Raw genomic sequence first — 20180 nt, forward strand, 5'->3', positions numbered from 1 at the left:
CTTCCCTCCCATAGTTCCTTCACACCCACCCCATGTTCCTTACAGCCCTGCAGAGCCACATGTAATTTCCTAAAGCCACCATGTTATTCCATGTATTTCTGCCTTCTTACACGTGGCCCTCTTGTTTTGGCAGGCCACCTTCAAAATGGAGCATGAGGGAATTCCCTGGCTGTCCAGTGGTTAGGACTCCGCGCTTTCACTGCCGAGGGCACGGGTTCAATCCCTGGTCGGGGAACTAAGATACTGTAAGCCTCTCAGCGTGGCCTGGGAAAAAAAAAAGAAGAGACCCAAAACTGAACATGCATCAACCATCCGCCTTTGAAGTCTTCCTCGAGTCACACCACCCCTCCTAACGGATAATTGCTTCTTTGTGCGCCTTATAACACTCAATTTATATATTTATTATTGCACGTGATACAATTTATGTACTTGAAAGTCTGCCTCCCTCACTAGAGAGTAAGTAGGTGCTCAATAATTGTTGAGTGGGGCTTCCCTGGTGGCGCAGTGTTTGAGAGTACGCCTGCCGATGCAGGGGACACGAGTTCGTGCCCCGGTCCGGGAAGATCCCACATGCCACGCAGAGCGGCTGTCCGGAGCCTGTGCTCCGCAATGGGAGGGGCCACAACAGTGAGAGGCCCGCGTACCGCAAAAAAAAAAAAAAATTGTTGAGTGAGTAATTTGAGAGTTGCACAAACCAGTCTTGGAAGTGACTTGGAAACAGAGACTAGTCCCTTTATTAAACTTTCATCAACTGTCTGGCCTCTGAGTGTGTTTCTGCAGGTTCCTGACTGATTAACCCTGAGTGGCAGAGGAGTGTAAAATCAATATACTAGCATGTAAAGTCTGGGAAAGAGAAAAAGAATCTCCAGTAAACTCATTACTCTAACACAACTACTATTATCTCTGGCCAATTTCTTGGTCAATTCTCCCAGACTTGTTTATGATTACATCACAAACATTTCATGTTACTACATAGTCTTTGTATCAATCATTCGGAGAATGTCCTTAGGGACAGATTCCCAGAAGTTGGGGTGTTTGGTCAAAAAGTATGAACAGTTTTATGGCTCTTGCTACACATTGCCAAACTGCTTTTTGAAAAGTTGTGTCAATTAACATCATCTCCCTGGAGATCTCTCCTCAGTTCTGGGGAAAGGGGAACTTTAGGCCAAGCGGGTGAACACCTAGCAGGTTTGCCACTTCCATTGGTACATTCATCCAGCAAAATGCCTTGGAGGAACTAATACATATGTGATGGTGTTGGCTAAGTAGTGACTACACAGTAAAAGCAGCATATGTGCATAGCACTTTGTTCCTCCCTGTCATAGAGAAGAGGGTCCTGTTGTGGATAAAGAAAGTATACCCTCAAAAAAAAAAAAAAAAAAAAAAAAAAAAAAAACCCCCAAAAAAAAAAAAAAAAAAAAAAAAAAAAAAAAGAAAGTATACCCTCAGCAATTCTCTGGAAATAGAAATAGCCTCTAAACTAGGTTGTGTGGGCCCCCAGATTGCTCTTGCGGCTATAGCAAAAGATGAGTATGGCTGGGTGTCGTCAGGACTGGAAGTAGAGAGGCTTTGCTGTAAGTAGTTCTTGAGGCCTCCTTCCTTCTCGCTAGATTTGCAGACATAAGGTCCATGGAGAAATAGATTGCTAATCACCTGGGCCTTGGGACTGTTTCCACAGCAGGCCCACCATTGCTAACAACTGTGGTAAAGTCTGGCACTTCTATGGATGCTTTCAGGGCAGGGCCTGCCTGCTGAGAAAACTTCTTGCCTTGTAAAGTCCAAACACCAGGGTGGGAGAAACTGGTCTGCAGTTCCAACAATTCTAACCCAGGGCCTAGTGCCCTCTGACTGCTCTGAGCTCCAAAGTGACCTTTCTTCTCCCCAACAAAGTTGAGTTCTTAAGTACAGCTGAGCTCAGCCAGGGTGAGCTAAAGCCACAGACCCCAGGGAACAGGGAGGGAAGAAACTGCTCTTTTCTCTCTATAAACAGCCTGCTTCAACTATGGAATAGCCTGGTTCACAGTCACTTCCACTGGACCTTGGTATGTGTCTTGGGCCCAAACCAGAGAAATTCTCCAAGGAATAACAAAAAGAGAAAAGCAATCATTCATTATCACCAAGGAGTAAATCTCACTACTGATTGAGACAAATATTCCTTAAGGTCTCTTATGGAGCCACCACTTTGCTAAGCTCTGGGGTTGCAGAGTACCTGATTTTTAGAAGTTCATAGCCTAAGAGGGAGCACAGAGACCACATGGGAAACCACTGTGAGCTGGAATACTCAGGGAGGTTTCCAGAAGTGAGAACATCTGGATGGGAGAGGTGGGAGGGTGACAGAATCTAAAAGGAAAAGACGGGGCTTCCCTGGTGGCGCAGTGGTTGAGCGTCCGCCTGCCGATATAGGGGACACGGGTTCGTGCCCCGGTCTGGGAAGATCCCACATGCCGCGGAGCGGCTAGGCCCGTGAGCCATGGCTGCTGAGCCTGCGCGTCCGGAGCCTGTGCTCTGCAATGGGAGAGGCCACAACAGTGAGAGGCCCACATACCGCAAAATAAATAAAAGGAGAAGACATGGTTCAAGGTCTGGATCTTTCATTTACTGGCTATGAGATCTTGGGCAAGTCACATAATCTCTGACATTGCCCTAAGGATTAAATGAGATAATATATATAGCTGAGGAACAGTGCCAGGAAAAGTGAAGCAAACCACCACACACACACACATCAGGGTAGGGTCCATGAGGGAGGAGCCAGGGCAGGCCTTCTTTCCCTGGTATTCCCCAAGCTACTCACTCACCATGCTTTGAGCTGGTTTCTGTTACCTGGGCCAGGCAAAGTCATTGACATTGAGATGTGGAGGAGGGAAGCAGATGCCCTAGCAGCCCCCTACCACCACCCATTATGTTTAGGGGCCAAGCCTGGGAATGTATGCCCCTTCCCTCTAGGCAGATTTATTCCAGTAGCACCTGTCAAGTCTCTAGTGCTACAGGCTGCAACCAGAGATCAGAAAATGGCCTTTTACCTTGATGGTGAGGGAAGGAGAGAGGATAAGAATCAAGGCAGAATTTCCCCATTTATCCATGGCAGAAGAGCCCCTGATGCAAGCCTTCTGGGTGGTGGCAGATGGCTCAGGCTGAAGACAGGTCATCCTGACCTCTAGTAGAATGTGTTCTCCTGCTCAGCCTCTTTATCTCCCTGTCAGCTCCATCAGAGCTGAGCTTTCTAGACCTTCTGTCTGGGTGGTCCTTCCCCACACCCCTCTCCCCCTTCCTCAGACACATTTAACTATTTAAAAAGCAGCATACCAAGACCTGGCTTATGTACCTTCTTAGGGGTAGGGATGCCTGTGGATTAAAAAAAGTCTACTCTTTGCAATTCTCTGGAAATAGGAACAGCTTCTAAACTAGGCTGTGCAGACCCCTAGATCACTCTTGGGATCCAGCTAGAGTTTTCCCTGACGCTTTCCACTGCAGATGGGAGTGGGCTAGCAAAAGCAACATGGTGAAGAACTGGGAAGTTCAGCCTCCCTCCTTGGAAATAGCTTGGAGGGCAGTCTTGGCGGTCAATCCCCTTACAGGCTCAGGGAGCTCTTGCTGGCAGGTAGGGGAGATGGGTTACTGGGGGAGGGTTCTTGCACCAGTAGCCATCAAACTGTGTCTGATCTGGCAAGCTCCCAAAACCCCAAACCCTCAACACCTCCCCAGAGTCCTCCTTGATTTGGTATTAAAGGCCCCCTTCCCCCTCTCCTCCACTTCCCTCATGCAGCATCACTGGGAGAGAGAGGCAGGGCAGATTCTATCAATTCTTTTGCCTGCCTGGCTCTTCTGGCTTCTGTCCCATGGAGAGGTAGCTGGCCAGTGGACATGCAGTTGCTCACTACATTTCAAACCTCTGTAGATGCTGCCAAAAGCTGTCCCTGCCTTCTGGCAGACAAACAGAACAAAGAGAAGAGAAATCAAAGCACCTTGGGCACTCAGCCCGTTCTGGAATTGTTGGAGACAATAACAGCAGTGTCCTGAGCTGGGGGCTGCTCCCAGCTGGGACCCAAACTCAGCAAGGTCTTCCCCTGGGGGACTTTTACCTTGTCTACTTTTTCTTTCTTTCTTTTGTAAACTCTTATTTATTTATTTTTGGCTGCATTGGGTCTTCGTTGCTGCGCGCCGGCTTTCTCTAGTTGCAGCGAGTGGGGGCCACTCTTCATTGTGGTGTACGGGCTTCTCACTGTGGTGGCTTCTCTTTGTTGTGGAGCATGGGCGCTAGGCGCGTGGGTTTCAGCAATTGTGGCACGTGGGCTCAGTAGTTGTGGCTCGTGGGCTTAGTTGCTCCGCGGCATGTGGGATCTTCCCGGACCAGGGCACGAACCCGTGTCCCCTGCACTGGCAGGCGGACTCTTAACCACTGCACCACCAGGGAAGCCCACCCTGTGTTTTCTCCAGCTCCCTCCTTTCCTTGGAGCAGGAGCTGCTCGTGGGCTTGTGCAAGGGAAGGTAGAGGAGAGGCTTTTCCTCTACTTTACTGTCAGGGGTTCCACGAGCTCAGTGGGGAAGATCAGAAAGGGGTATGGGAAGGCTCTGGGACAGTTTAATCAATCCCTTCTCTTCCCCTACTCCACCCTACCTCCAAATCCACCCACCTCTATCCCCTTTCTGCGGTCAAGGAGCAGTCTTCTGGCATCTTGGGCCACCTGGACCCCAAGGGTCAGAAAGCTCTGAGAGGGGACAAAACCTGAGAAAGTCACTTAAAAGTCACCCAGTCCAACTTTTCCATTTTGCAGATGTAGAAACTTAGGGACAGAGAGAGACAGTGATTTGGCCAAAGCCAAACAACATTCCACAGGGCAGGTCTTCTTCCATCGAGGCCAGAACTGTCTCTAGCATCATCGGAGCCCCACAAATTTAATATCACCTCCAAAGGGGATCATCTTGGGCACTACCACAGCTCTTTATTCCCACCTCCCCTGCAGTCCTATCAGTTTCAACCACTCTGCTGGGCCATTTCAACTCCTGTCTGATTAGGACAAACTTTCAGGAACCTTGTCCTGACCAGTGGGAGGAATGTGGAGCTCTAGAGCAACCAAGAAGGCTGGCGGAGGTGGAGATCCCCCAGGGTAGGAATGCTCATCTAGTCTCTGACAAGTTCAATAAAAGCAACTAAGATTCAGGCAAGATCACTCACATGAACCTGAGAGACTTCAGATTTTTGAAGCAAGATAGAAACCAGTATTTCAAATCATTCTTTATAATTACAGCCACCCACAGTGAGCACATCAAGAGAAACGTTTCCTTTGATAATTCTAGGAGATGAAATCTCACCCCAGGAACCTCTTTCATCTTCCACCAAACACCTGCAGGCTGTAAAAGCAATGTAGGGAGAGGCAAGAGCAGAGTGTGTGTGTTTGGGAGCGGGGGTGGTGAAGGCAAGGTGCACAGGGCTCCAGAAGAGCTGTGAGTACTGAAATGTCACTTCTCAATGATCTGAAGCAGGAGAGTCTGTGTAACTAGGGTATAAAGGAGTGCAGTTGGAGAAGACTCAGAAAGAATTTCCAACGATGATATAGGTTGCTGGCTCTTCCTTACCACATTGGGCAGACCTCACTAAGAGGAGGTGAGAAGGGGTCTGGCTTCTCTCAAACCATGGCTTTCTTTTATTGCTCTTTCTTCCACTAAAACCTGTGGGGATAGGCTTGTTGGCTAGGCAGGGGCTGCCTCCTGATTGCTCTAGGGTCTCCAAGGTGTAATAGTTGAGCTGGAGAAACTGACCCGAGGCTGGAAGGATAGGAAGTAAATGGCAGGGGTTAGAAGGTGAGGCTGGCGGTGGCGTGGTGTCAGGGGCCAGGAATCTGTGTGGTAGGTATGGGAGCAGAGCAGTAAGTCCTGGACTGAGGTTCAGGGGCCAGGCTGCCCAAACTGACAGCTGTAGAGGGAACATCATATGCAGAGGTCGCAATGACAGCAGCTAGGCCTATGGGCCTAGAAAGCCTGATTAGGGTCAGGGACTGAAGTACCCTCAGGTCCTTTCAGGTGGGAGATGCTTTTAAGGACGACGCTGGGCCAGCCAGTCAGAAAGCAGCCCTCCTAGGAACTTCACCACTGGACAGCTGCTGCCCCTGCCTGATCCCCTCGGTGTACAAGAGCTAGGCCACTGTTCCACACGCCAGCTCCAGATGGTTTCTACAACATGAACACACACTGTGTATCTCTGGAGCCCATTTGATGTGGAGCTTGGGACTACTCCCTAAGTCTCCAGCATGCCTTTGGGAGCCCTTCTTTTATTGGGAAATAAATACAGAGTCAAACAGGTGGGCCAGCCAACATCTGTAGTTCTGGGGGCCAAGAGGAAGGAGTCTGACTTGCTCAGAACTCAGATCTCCATAAGCTGGTCATTCCCCACGATCACCTCATTCACTCGTTTGGCTATAAAAGAAAAAGAAAAGATTGTTTAAGAAATGGCAGCAAAATATGTCATTTCAAACCCAATTACTTCTAATTCTGTGTTCATAAACATTCATGCCTCTCCTATGTGGCTCTACACTTTAGAAGCTCTTGGGAATACAACTTGTCGAAAGGACTTTGGAAGAGACAGCATCTTCCCACACAGGAGGAGGGGACTGACTCTCTATACACCTGGCTTTCAGGAGACTTCACATAGGAGGGGGACTGGAACTGAGTCATAAAGAATGATAGAGTGTTTTTAGGCAGTATATCAAGGGGAAGGCATTCCAGGCTGTTAGAACAACGTGAGCAAAGACATAAAGATGTAAGAAAGAGGCATGTGAAAAACTGTGGTGTGGCCAGAGGATAGGGAATGGGGGAAAATAGTGAGAAGAAAAGAGACTAAATAGTTAAATGATGGAGATATTCAAAGGAGAAAGGGAGATGCCTCATATGTCACATGTAAATAATACCCCATACTCGACAGGGTTATTGTGAGGATTCAATGAGTTAAAGAATCATTGAGTGTTTGACAAATAGTGGTCAGTATTATTTTTATAAAGTCCAAACTCGTAAGGCCCTCTGTGACCTGACCTTTGCCTACCTCTCAGCTTTATCTTCCATCACTCTCCATTTGTACCTAGAAGCCATGTTATTTTACAGCTCTAGACCTTAGTACATGCTGTTCCCTCTGCCTAGAATGCTTTTCTTTCCTTCCCTACTCACCCTAAATGCCCTAATCAAGCACCTCCACTATGTGATGCCTTCCCTTCCAAACTGTCCATTTCCTGCTCTCTGAAAACACTCTACCTGATGTGTATCTCTATCTCTACTTCACTGTAAGAATCTTGAGGGCAGGGGCAGTGGATTTATGATCACACCCCAGTGTCTAGCACAGCTACTGGCACATGAAAGATTTCAGAGGTTTGGGGTAATGACAGGGATAGGGTATGGTTATGTAAGTGGAGAGCTAAAGTTGCAGGGGAGTGAAGGTTGGTGGAGAAGGTCAGGGAATGGTGAAGCTGAGGGGCTGGATGGTTCAGCGATGAATATGTTTAAGTTGTCCAAGATGTTTGGAAAAAGAGACGGGGGAAAGGGGAAGACTATGAACCCTCAATATATTTAGGGGAGTGCCTTGGGAGCTTACCAACGATGGGGTGAAAGCTAAGAAGAGGGTTAGCTTTCAAGGAGTAAGAGCTATAGAAAGGAGGCAGTGAACCAAGGGTCTGGAAGGGGTAGGGGAAACCAGGAGCATGCTGTCTGCTTGTTCCCTGGAGGTATGGAGCAGATGTAGGAGGAAGGAGAGCTTTCAGTGTTCTATTGGCTCAGACAGAAAAGGCTGACCACCTGGCTGAAAATGGATTCCTTCTGGGTTAGCTTGGCTTCTAAAGGTCCAACACCTTTCTTGCCACACATGGGGGCTTGAGAGTGACCCTGATAGGTGAGGCAGAAACTCTGACTTTCCTGAGGCTCTACTTCAGCCTCAGAAGGGTTTGGTGCAGCAAAATGAAGATCGTTAACAACAGGACCAAGTTTGACAGTAAAGAGATGTTTTGTTCTGCTCATACTGCCCACAGCCTGGAGCCTACTTCTGCTCTGTCAGTGGAAAGGGGGTTTCTGACTGAAGCTGTGGAGACTTTGAGATTTCAGACATGTCCTCTGTTCTATCCACCTTTCCAGTTTTGTTTCTTGCTATATCTCCCTTACACACTATATTCTAGATTTTCCAAATGATTTTCAATTCCCAACATATCAGATTGTTTTTTGCCGTCAGGTGCCTGTTTACATGGTTCTCCTTTGCTCGAGAGGTTCTTCCCTTTTGTATATTTGGTAAATAGCCAACAATTTTAAGATTTAGCCTAAATTCTCTCCTTTGAGATGGTGTTCCTGATCCTTGTGCCAGGAACTGACCAATTTCTCTCTTCTGTCCATAATTAACCCTGACAGTCTTCTACCATCATACCTGTGAAACTTTACTGCACTTATTTCTTTTTCTTTTTTTTTTTTTTGCGGTACGCGGGCCTCTCACTGTTGTGGTCTCTCCCATTGCGAAGCACAGGCTCTGGACGCGCAGGCCCAGCGGCCATGGCTCACGGGCCCAGCCGCTCCGCGGCATGTGGGATCCTCCTGGACCGGGGCATGAACCCGCGTCCCCCGCAACGGCAGGCGGACTCTCAACCACTGCGCCACCAGGGAAGCCCCTGCACTTACTTCTTTACTCATCTGAGTCTCTATAATAGACTGTGAGCAGCTGGACAGCAAGAGGCAAATCTTACTCATCTTTACACTCCTAGCCTCCCAGAGCCTGGAAGATAGGCAGTAATTGTTTGTTGAAGGTGTGTGTGTTCTGGGGGTTATGTGAGGGTAGAGAAGTAGGAAAAGGAGCATGTATGGAGGAGAAGGCCTCCAATCCCCTTGTCAAAGAGAATATAACTGACACATCCGGTGCGTTACAGCAAAGGTCCTAGTGGGTCTAGAGCATCTTCGGGCCTATTTCTTTTTTTTTTTTTTTTTTTTGCGGTACGCGGGCCTCTCACTGTTGTGGCCTCTCCCGTTGCGGAGCACAGGCTCCGGACGCGCAGGCTCAGCGGCCATGGCTCACGGGCCCAGCCGCTCCGCGGCACGTGGGATCCTCCCAGACCGGGGCACGAACCCGTGTCCCCTGCATCGGCAGGCGGACTCTCAACCACTGCGCCACCAGGGAAGCCCCCTGGCCTATTTCTCTAATGTTCTCCAGTAGGAAGAGAAACCAAGGTCTAGGCCTTTCACAGAGTTTCTTGTTTCAGCATTGTATTTAACAGAGGCAATCTCATGTGAGAAGAAAAGGTGACAGTGCAGAATAGGAGAGCTCTGAGCCATAGAGATTTGAATTCTATTGGTCATTTGACTTTGAGCAAATTATTTCATGTCTTTGGACTTTAGTTTCCTCACGAAGTTGTGGGGATTCAATAAGATAATTGATGTAAAGAGGCTTGATAAGTATTAAATGGAAGTTACAGGACGTGGCTGGGTCTGGCCTGTGTACTCCTGCCCTAGGAGGTGTTCTTTTTATACTTTATAGCAATCTGCTTCCTTCAGTGAGAGGAATGGGAGGGAGGCCCAGACACTGCTCAGGCTGCTAAATTCCCTAGGGCTGGGGCTGGTCCTGGAGTGTGACTGTCAATCAGGCTCTACCTTGAGGTAAGACTGACCAGAAAAGAACAAAGGAAACGCTTCTCTGGCTAGCTTCCCAGGGCACCTCCAAAACCTCCTCTTTGCCCTTTATCCCTCTGTAGCCATCAGTTAGCCACATCATCTCATAACCAGACTCTGACATCTGCTCTTCCTTCACCCAGTCTCTTCCTAGTTTCCAGGGACACTGGAATGCTCTGAAGACAGTGCCAGTTTCATTAACACTTCTTGGTCCTCAGTGCTCCAGTCCAGAGGGGTTAATGAGGGGTTAGGCTGAGGCAAACAACACCTTTTTCTGCTCTGCTAGGCTCCAAATTAATACCTGCACCATCACTGGGACTCAAGGGAGGAAGACTGTATCTGGCATTTTGGGGGAAGATGTATTTTTATGGAGATTCAGTAAGGTGGAGGAAACCTGAAGGGGAAAAACAATCAGTACTAGTTCCGCTTGGCCAGGGCTGGAAGGAGGCTCCAATAAACACACTGGAAAAGTTCTGGGCTGGAATCAGGTCGGGAAAGATCCTAAAGGGAAGAGTACAAGGGAGGAAAGTAAGTTGGGAAAAAAACCAGTGAGGTAGAAGGGAATGACAAGTCACATATGAAAAGCTGCACTGTTGGGAAGCTGGGGAGGACTCCTGCTAGCCAGGACTTGACCTATGTACCCATCAGGTCTACTTTCACAGCCAAAGGACTGGTCACTGCGGGACCAGGGAAGAGGTCCAAGTTCTCTCACTGACAGTAATAAAAGACTCAGATGAAATGTCCAATTAGTTTCCCAGGTTTTGACTTTGTTGGCTGTGGTTTTTCAGTTGGCTTGAGCAGGAGGTCAAACTTGGTTGCCAGGATTTTTGCCAGAGATAATCTCATTAACTGAGCATGCTGGGTGGGGTGAGTAAAGCCAGAATTGTTAGAAAATGCCTTGTTCTCCTGGTAGTGCTAAAAAAGGGCAGAGGGGCCTACGCTGGGTTACGATAGTCCCACTTTTGGTGTAGAAGACTGCTATGGATGTGGTGACTCTGTGGCATGCAAATGACTGGGATTTGGAGAGGGGACGGCATTGCTTCTGAGGATGAATGTTTTTTCCTGAAATCCCTCCATGGGAGGAAGACAGACTGGGGACTTTGCCATCTCCTGACTCTTTGCTAGTGAGGACCTGAGTTGATGTTTGTCTGGGTCATCCATAGTTAACAGGTCTTGATTGCTGCACTGATGGTTTGGAATTTGCATTCTCAATGTGGCTCAGCCTCAAAGAAAAGTGATAGTGGGGACTTCCCTGGTGGTCCAGTGGGTAAGACTCCACGCTCCCAATGCGGGGGGCCTGGGTTTGATCCCTGGTCACGGAACTAGATCCCGCATGCATGCCACAACTAAGAGTTTGCATGCCGCAACTAAGAAGTCCGCATGCTGCAACTAAGAAGCTCACATGTGGCAACTATGAGCCTGCATGCTGCAACTAAAGATCCCGCATGCCGCAGCGAAGATCCCATGTGCAGCAACTAAGACCCGGCACAGTCAAAATAAATAAGTAAATAAATATTAAAAAAAAAAAAGATAAGTGATAGTGGGAACAGGTGACTGGCCAGGAGTACCTGTGGCAGGAAGGCACTGACTACTGTGCTGGACGCATTGGTCTCTCTAGCATAGAGGACAGAGCAAGAAATGTTGGGGTTCTCCAGTTTAAAGTCCAGATGACTTCCCTGGCCATCTCTCCTTCAGGACCGTTAAGGAGAGGGCATGTAGTTAGAGCTAGAAAGCGCAGGAGACGCCACAGCCTGTGACATCCTAGGGGTTTGGCTGGCACATCCCTATGCTCCCTGATGGGAGATGTGCCTCAATACTGGCATTCCGTTGACATTCATGCATTCTGCACACAGAATGAAGAGGGGTCCTTGCAAAGTAAAAGAAAGGAGCACCAATACTTTGCTGGAAGTCGGGAGAAGAACAAGCAGAAACTGTGAGCTTCCAGGTTCCAGCAAATAAGAAAGGAGGGACACCCTAGGGCAGTGGCAAATGGAGTTCACTCATTCAAATATGCCAGTAAAAACAACAAAAGGAAGCAGCTCCTGGCTCCAGGAGGCACTGAAAGAAGAAAAGCACTAGGGGATGTTTCTACTTTTTGCTGAGCAGGAGATAATTTACAAAGACAAAGAAGCAAGAAGGAGGTGGAAGAAACATGGTGTGGGGCCATAAACCCAAATAGGAGAGAACAAAGCAGGACAGAGAAATGCAATGAGGAGACAGGGGAGGGGATGGGATAAGAAAGCAGCCCCACAGACCAGCTGAGCGGCTGCTTTTGAAGCTCTGGGGATCTCTTCCAAGGCCTTCCATGGAATCAGAGAAAAGGCTGGTGTTCTGAATCCTATTTTTAAGAAACAACCAACAGGGGCTTCCCTGGTGGCGCAGTGGTTGCGAGTCCGCCTGCCGATGCAGGGGACACGGGTCCGTGCCCTGGTCCGGGAAGATCCCACATGCCGCGGAGCGGCTGGGCCCATGAGCCGTGGTTGCTGGGCCTGCGTGTCCGGAGCCTGTGCTCCGCAACAGGAGACGCCACAACAGTGAGAGGCCCATGTACTGCAAAAAAAAAAAGAAACAACCAACAGGCCTCAGATGCTCAAAAAACAAGTTTCTCTGCAAGCCAAAGGTAGGCTTGGGTGAAGTGGTATGCTGAGCAGGGGAAAGAACTAAGACCTGATGTTCCTGAGGAGAGTAAGAGCCATAATATGGAGGCCAAACATATTTTTCCTATTGGTCCGAGAAAGATGGACTAAAGGGAGAAAAAGGGTATCAATGACTAAATTCTGCTGGGCAAGCCAGGAATGGCTTCTTCTTCTGGTCTTTTTGGAGGCTGTCGATAGTTCAGGCTGAAGACCCAGTTTTGTCATGTACTAGCTATGACCTTGGGTAAATTTCAACTTTTCAAAGTCTCAGTTTCCACTTCACCAAATGGGTCAATAATGAATCCCTACCTTAGATGGCTTTTATGAGAATCCAATAAGACAATGCACATGAGAACATTTTAAAGCTGTAAACAATAGCTGTAGGCCAGTGGCACTCTAGGAGGGCAGGGCCATCCATGCCTCCTGTGCTGGAGTTCAAGCTGGTGTCTCAGCCCTCTCACCTAAACTCATACTCTCAGCTGGCACGGGATCACAGCAGAAAGTACCAATAGCTGGGGCACTGCTGTTGACCAACACTCCTGTTCAAAGATTCTCTGGTGAGACGCTGGGTGGAGTCTGTCTCCTACTAACTGAACTAAAAATGCCAGCCTTCCCTGCAGCTAGGGCAGGGGTATAGGATCTAGGCTAGACCTGTTAATGCAGCCACCACAAACCTTGGGCTGGGCCACCACACAAAAAAGTAGGAACCAGAGAGAATCCACCTGCTGGGCGGCTGGAGTAGCACTGCCAGCTGTGATAACCAGTGTTCAGCAAGGATGGCAGCAGTGTCCTCACCAGAATGATTTGGAGTGTAAATCTTGGCTGTAACCCATTTTCTAAGCTTGATTCTGCAACTATCTTAGAGCTGTGAGCTACCTACCTTTACAATGAATTCTTTATCAGCTTAAATCAGCCAGAGTTATTAGTTTATGATGCTTATAACAAAGAACCTTATTGGAAAACTAGTGACACCCAGGAAAGGCCTCTTAGAAATGACAATTCTCACATGTAGAAGAAGAAAGCACTTGAAATGTGAGAAGAAAGGCAATGAAGAGGAGAGTTGCATCTAGTCTCAAGTGAAGAAAAAGGTTGAAGGGTGGTTTCAGGCCAAGGCCACATCTCTCCAGTTCATTTATCGGTGTTGCATGTGGTTCTTTCATCAGCGTAAGTTTAGAAGAGAAGCCAGAAGAGATTTCATGATAACTGCAACTATCTCACAAATGCCTTTCTTGGAACCCGAACTCTCTGCCCTGAAATGCCCCCATATATCCTTTATGGATCCAAAATTCATTCACTCATGTCTCCCCTTCCCACTATCTACGATAAACCAGGACCTGTTCTGAGAGCTAGGGATACATATTGAAATAAGTCAATCCTTGGCCTGAGGATCTCAGTCTAGTAGGGAAGGTAGATTCATAAATAATAGCCATAACTTGTGTATGTACTTTAATAAAGGTACTGACAAAGGAGCAGAGGAGGAAGGAATGCTCATTTTGACTGTGGGGAATCATGGGAAGAGTCAGGGAGAGAAAGCACTTGGGCAGAGTCATCAAGAATTCCAGAGAGAGAGGGGGCATGTGCAAAGGCATGGAGAGGCACAAGAGCATGGTGTGTATACGGAGCTCTAAGTCCCCTGGTATGCTCCAGAAGCTGTTTGTACTCCTCAAAACATTTAACTGTATTTAACTCTCACAACAATCCTCCAAGATAGGATTTTTTTTTTTTTTTTTTTGGGGAGGGATCTTCCCGGACCGGGACATGAACCCGCGTCCCCCGCATCGGCAGGCGGACTCTCTCAACCACTGCGCCACCAGGGAAACCCCAAGATAGGTATTATTGTCTCAATTTTTCTAGTTTCAAAAATCTGAGGCCAAGAAATTAAAAATTTAACCTGGTGTACATCCAGTGAGTTGCACAGCTGAGATCTGAACCCGGGTCTGTTTCAGTCTAAAGCTCACAAGGGAAGCACACAACTTTAAAAAGGGAAGGAGAAAAAACTGAAGAAGTCCTCTACTTACTGGGAGAAGGAAAATGATGTGGCTTACACCAATTCAGAATTGGTGGGTTTAGTTCCTTCAGCAACTCCCCTATCCCATCCTATTTTAGGTTTAGGAATAATCTGAAAAGGAGTGAGCCATCCTTACTGATCGTGAGCTTTGTCTACTTTTTGGTTAAAAATACCCAGCCAAATTATGGACCATTCAAATTTGACCAGCCCAGCAGGGAAATCCTGATGTCTGCATGTCTCTCTAGCACTATACAGTCTTTCTACAGCTACAGTGCAGAGCTCGCTAACAGTAAAGCTCACAGCATCATCGCTAAGCAGTTGAGGATGGCTCTGAGAAAATGGCTTCTGAAGAAGCTGCTAACCTTCTTCCAGGCCAAGAATCTATGGGACTCTCTCTCTTAACTATCAGGTCAGATGAGGTACTCAAGGACTGCAGGAGGCCAGAGCTAGTTCCAGAGCCTTTGTTGGATCACTGGCCCTTCTCTCTTATGCCTAACAGCCACTGTAAAGTATTGGTGCCAATCTGGGTCATCAGATCTTTCTGTTATGTTTTCAAGTTTTTGGTAGTAAGGCTGCATAAATATATATGAGCTTATCTAACAAGATAAATTCTTAAAAATGGAACTGTAAAGTCAAAGTTAAAAAATTTGACAGTGATGTCAATCCCCTCCTAAGATAGCTTTATCAATTTATGTTCTCACCTGAAGTGTATGCATATGCTTGTTCCCCAATTCTCACCAGCACTGAGCATTATCTGTGTTACTGTGATATGTAAAAAATGGCACCTGTGATTGTAATTTGGTTTCTGGTTTACCTTTGGCTTCAATCCTCTGGCTGCTTCCAATTAGGCAGTTCTTGATGTCTGCTCCCTTCTCGATTACAGCATTGTTGCAGATGACGCTGCCCTGGATGCTGCTTCTGTAACACAGTAACCAAGTTAGGGAGTGTCCCTGGCTCTCATCACTATCCTTGTCACTATGGGTTGGGGGTTCTGGCTCCTCCATATGCTAGGACTAGCTGGCCAGTCCAGTTAATGGCTACAAGCTTATCATTAGAAGACAGAATGTCTTCTCCCCTGGCTGGGCCAGGAGAGGACTGGGCTTTAGAGAAGACCAGAGTTTGTATATGCTCATAATGATATTCCCCCAAAGCCTGAAAAGAGCAACCAGTCTGCCTTCAGTTCTTTAGGCACCCCAGACTGGGAGGTCTAAATTCCATCCAATCTCTCTTCCTTTGGTCTGGGGGTGGAAGCTGGCCCCGGTCCCTGGGCTGATCCATTGCTCCTGTCTCTCATCTGGGAATATATACCAAATTTCATTGGAGGCTCAGATCCCATGAATCTTCCCAGGAGATCAGCTATGGAAACAGTGGGTGCCCCACAGCTCTCATCATAGACCCTGGTTAATCAAAACCATACTCGTTTAGAAAAAAAAGGATGCTTTTTAAACCAACTCCATGCTACATAAAAGATTACTCATAAAAGCAACACTCTCAAGAGGAGCTCCACTGGCTCCTAGCATTTGAATGTGTTTAAAAAGCATCTTCTTGGCTTCTGAGGACTGGTGGGTGGGGGAAAGTCCTTTTGAAAATCTTCACTAGCATTTATTGCATATCTACCTCAGGCCAGGTACTGTGCTAAATATTCTATACACATTACAGGAGTGACCTACAAATCTAGCCATTTCATCAGTAAAATCATTTGGGACATTCCTAAATCATTCTGGAAGTACCATTTTTACCTCTGATGTAGTAAAAATAACAACATTTTACAGATGAGGTAACAGATTAAGAGAAGTTAAACCATTTACCTAAAACCACATAACTGCCAAGTAGCAATTTCAAAACTAAGTCTGCCGGACTCCAGAATTCATACATTTAATCATAATGCCATACAAAGAAATTAAGGGGGGACTTCCTTGGTGGTCCAGTGGTTAAGACTCCACACTCCCAATGCAGGGGGCCTGGGTTCGATTCCTGGTCAGGGAAACAGATCCCACATCATGCCGCAACTAAGAGTTTGCATGCCACAACTAAGGAGCCAGCAAGCGGCTACTAAGGAGTCCTGGCACAACCAAATAAATAAATAAGGTTAAAAAAAAAAAAAGAAAGAAATTAAGGGGAGAAAAGGCTAGAGGAAGCCTGGGACTGCCTAGTTTTTTTTTTTTAATTTATTTTTGTCTGCGTTGGGTCTTCTTTGCACACACAGGCTTTCTCTAGTTGTGGCGAGCAGGGGCTACTCTTGGTTACGGGTGCACAGGCTTCTCATTGCGGTGGCTTCTCTCGTTGTGGAGCACGGGCTCTAGGCATGTGGGCTTCAGTAGTTGTGGCACGCGGGCTCAGAAGTTGTGGCTCACGGGCTCTAGAGCACAGACTCAGTAGTTGTGGCACACAGGCTTAGTTGCTCCGCGGCATGTGGGATCTTCCCAGGCCAGGGCTTGAACCCGTGTTCCCTGCATTGGCAGGTGTATTATTAACCACTATGCCACCAGAGAAGCCCTGCCTAGTTGTTTTTTTGAGCCAAGATGGCTCTGTGGAAGGAGCTCTATCCTAACAAGGGAATATTTAATACCCTAAAGAGTCAGAAATAGGCAGCTGGAGGGGAGAAAGAGGTGAGTAGGAAGGATGTGAGTATCCATTTAAACAAAACAAAACACCAACTAAAAAAAAATCCTCAAGCAACCCAGGAGGCGTGGGGGATGGAAAAGAGGCCATTCCAAGGACTAAAACTATCATGTACAGGCCATTAAAAAAACAGATTCTTCCTTGGGACTCCCCTGGTTGTCCAGTGGTAAAGAATCCACCTTCCAATGCAGGCGACGCGGGTTCAATCCCTGGTCGGGAAACTGAGATCCCACATGCTGTGGGGCAACTAAGCACGTGCACCACAGCTACTGAGACTGCATGCCTCAACTAGAGAGGCACGTGCCGCAAACTACAGAGCCCATGCGCTCTGGAGCCCACGCACCACAACTAGAGAGAGAAAACCCGCACGCCACAACTAGAGAGAAGCCCACACGCCACAACAAAAGATCCCATGTACTGCAACTAAAACCTGACACAGCCAAAAAATAAATAAAATAAAAATCAAAAAGAAAAAGATTCTTCCCAAATGCCAAAACTTTAGTAAACTGCCAAAAAGGAATTTTAGCACTTTATGGCATTCCAGAGCCTTCTTTATCTCTATTCTTCTAGAAGGTTAAAGCTTGTCGGAAAGCAGCAAAAGGCCAAAGCCACAGCACCTCTGTGGTGTGGGCTAGAGATGGGTAGAAACAGTTTTAGGTTTTTTTTGGCTGCACCATGCGGCATGTGGGATCCCAGTTTCCTGACAAGGGATCGAACCCATGCCCCCTGCAGTGGAAGTGTGGAGTGAGTCTCAACCACTGGACCACCAGGGAAGTCCTAGTATTAGTTTGTTTTTTGGCTCAGACTCAGGATACACTCAGTGGGTGGCATTAAGGGACCTTCCAGCACTTTCCAATTTGCCCTCTGCCTGAGGAAAAGCAGTCCAGTCAGCGGTTAGGGTGACTCCTGCTCCTAGGGGAAAATTCACCCCAAGAGAAGAGTAAGGAAGTATAGAAAGCCTCAGACACAGAGGCTTCTGAGACATAGCAGGCTTACAACTGGCTACTAGTTTGTCACTGAAAAAGTCTCATTTCTTTTTTCAAAGTGGGAGAAAGGGGATGCTTCCTACTTAGTCGTTTAAGAGTAGTAGCATGCTCTGGAGTTAGGCTAGGGGTAAACATAGCAAACAAGAAACCGTCAACAGGAACTCCAGCAGCCATAATTAGGGAGTACTAAATGGCTATTTTGGAATCTGGGACACAAGTGGGAACCATTTCTGGAAGGAAGAATCTGGAATGACTGAGGTCAGATTTCTATAGCAATGGATAGCCTGGGTTCTCCTTATGTTTAACAGGTCTGATTAAGGTCTCAGGAACCCCCATATTGCTTTATTGCTTGTCTCATCCAGTTTGTGTGTTAACTCCCTCTGAGACAAATAAACCACCACTAGAGAGTCTGCAGACGTGATAGGGAAAAAGTGGTTGATTGATGGGAAACTGGGGGCTCTTCTGAAGCTCTTGTTCAGTGGATCTGTGAAAGGCTTTGAGACGACAAAATGCTTAGTGAGTGTGAAATCTTTTCTACCACTTGTTTCTTCAATTGTTTCCCATGATCATTGTTGCAGTCACAAGTCACCTAGCAAGGCTGAGGTACTTTGGAAAAATTTTAAGCCAATTTAGCTTTCCTCTTGTCCAGAAAGAACTCCAACGTTAAGGATTTTACAGGTAGTATGTGTGTTTGCTCAGGCTGGAGGGGAAGGACAGACACTACCATATCAAACAAGCCCCCCTCCAGGTCGCCAATCCACAGTAAAGACTTTGCCTTTTCTCCTCAGTGCTTAAAGCAGGAGGGGAGGTGACTTCCTATACAGATCATGAAAAGACCTGGCCCCAGTGCCAGAACTACAGTTTCTGAATCCTACTTTTAACTCTCAGCTTGGTACTAAGGACTCTGCTGTGCCGATGCCTGGCTGTGTTCTCTAACAAGCTGCTCAGAGATGGCTAAGATTAATGGGCTTTTGGTCCTCATTTCTTGGTGGTGTCAAATTTTAAGCAAAGCTGCAGGCCTTGAGAAATTACCCCAAGAACCCTAATGCTTCAGTGGAGAGGAGGCCATGAGAAAAACAGAGGCCTATTGTAAGATCACTGCCAAGATACCATAAAATATGACAGGAAGAAGAAGCCCTCACCTGGGAAGCAGGAGTGCCTCCAAATTCTCATTCCTCCTCTGGCTTTAGTTAGGACTTTCTTCAGTTTATTCCAGGAGAGAAGGGAACTCACATAAATCTAATGTCTAATACAGCTCAGTCACTACACAAAGCACTTTATATTTATCATGTAACCTAATCCTTTCAGCAAACCTGCAGGAATGGTGGTATTTATTCTAATCTTTACAGATAAAAGTGGGGCTCACAGAAGTTAAGCAATGTGCCCAAGCCTACACAGTGGTAAGTGACTCTCCACGGTGCCACGGGCTTCTGCCTCAGCTGCTGACTGGCAGTGTTTGGTAAAGAGCCATGAAACTTCTTAGTTAACTCTGAGGACAAGCAGGTTCTTCTCTGGGGATTAGCTGGCACACTTTCTAAACTTACTCATAACCTTGGGGAGAAAAGAGCAAGGAACTGGAGATACACGTAGCCTTTTTAGGCATGTGACTAAAGGTCTCCTTCAGCCCAAAGATTATGGCTGAGTTGCCCGTATCTCTCCAGATGCCAGAGGCTCCTAATCTTGGCCCAAGAGGCCCTGGTCCAGGTGTTCCTCTAGATGAAGAACATGTATTATTTTTAATGAGATATTTCAGGCATGCGCAAAAGTCCAGAGAATATACAGAACACCTGTGTACCCACCAAAAAACAATACAAAAATAAAGTATTTTTCTTTATTTCACGTTTCCCTCCTTCTCCTCCCAGAGGTAACTACTATTTGACTCTGGTATTTATTGTTCTTAAGCATTTTTACTACATATATTAGTAGACAATATGTAGTATTCTTTTGCAAAGTTTAAAAATTTTTATATAAATGCTATCATTCTCTATGTATCCTTCTGCAACTTGCTTTCTTCCCCTTCAACATCATATTTGTGAGATTTATCCAGGTTAATTCATGTAATGAGATACAATACTTGAACAAACATCTCACTTTCTTCCTGTCTCTGGTCACTCTTGCTCTTGGGTCCTCTAGATTAAAATGTACTGGCTCCAGTGAGCAGTACTGGAGCTCATTTCTTCCTTTTAGTTCTATGTGCCTCCCTTTACTATATAAAGGTTTAGTAGTGAAAAATGTCTTCCTCCTCAGAAATCTAATTATATTCCCTAAGCAGAGGCTAAGAAAAAGGGCTCAGGGGGAATAAAAGTA

The 20180-nt window shown here is 46.9% G+C and overlaps 1 protein-coding gene across 3 annotated transcripts in view; it reads right to left on the reverse strand.

Annotated features, from left to right (window-relative positions):
• Positions 1 to 212: 212 nt before the first annotated feature.
• The window catches only part of EIF2B3 (eukaryotic translation initiation factor 2B subunit gamma), a 155142-nt gene continuing 135174 nt past the window's right edge, over positions 213 to 20180 (reverse strand). Inside the window, exons 11-12 of one of the 3 annotated variants that reach the window (XM_024762934.1) lie at positions 15080 to 15183; positions 213 to 264 (exon numbers count right to left, since the gene is read on the reverse strand). In XM_024762934.1, coding sequence (XP_024618702.1) covers positions 236 to 264; positions 15080 to 15183 — 133 coding nt within the window. In that variant the 3' untranslated portion in view covers positions 213 to 235. Of the gene's footprint in view, positions 265 to 6187; positions 6412 to 15079; positions 15184 to 20180 lie in introns of those variants that run through there. The other 2 variants (XM_024762932.1, XM_024762933.1) reach the window with 2 other exon arrangements.

This window comes from Neophocaena asiaeorientalis, unplaced genomic scaffold (genome assembly GCF_003031525.2).
Source record: "Neophocaena asiaeorientalis asiaeorientalis breed wild unplaced genomic scaffold, Neophocaena_asiaeorientalis_V1.1 scaffold645, whole genome shotgun sequence".
Classification (NCBI taxonomy): domain Eukaryota; kingdom Metazoa; phylum Chordata; class Mammalia; order Artiodactyla; family Phocoenidae; genus Neophocaena; species Neophocaena asiaeorientalis.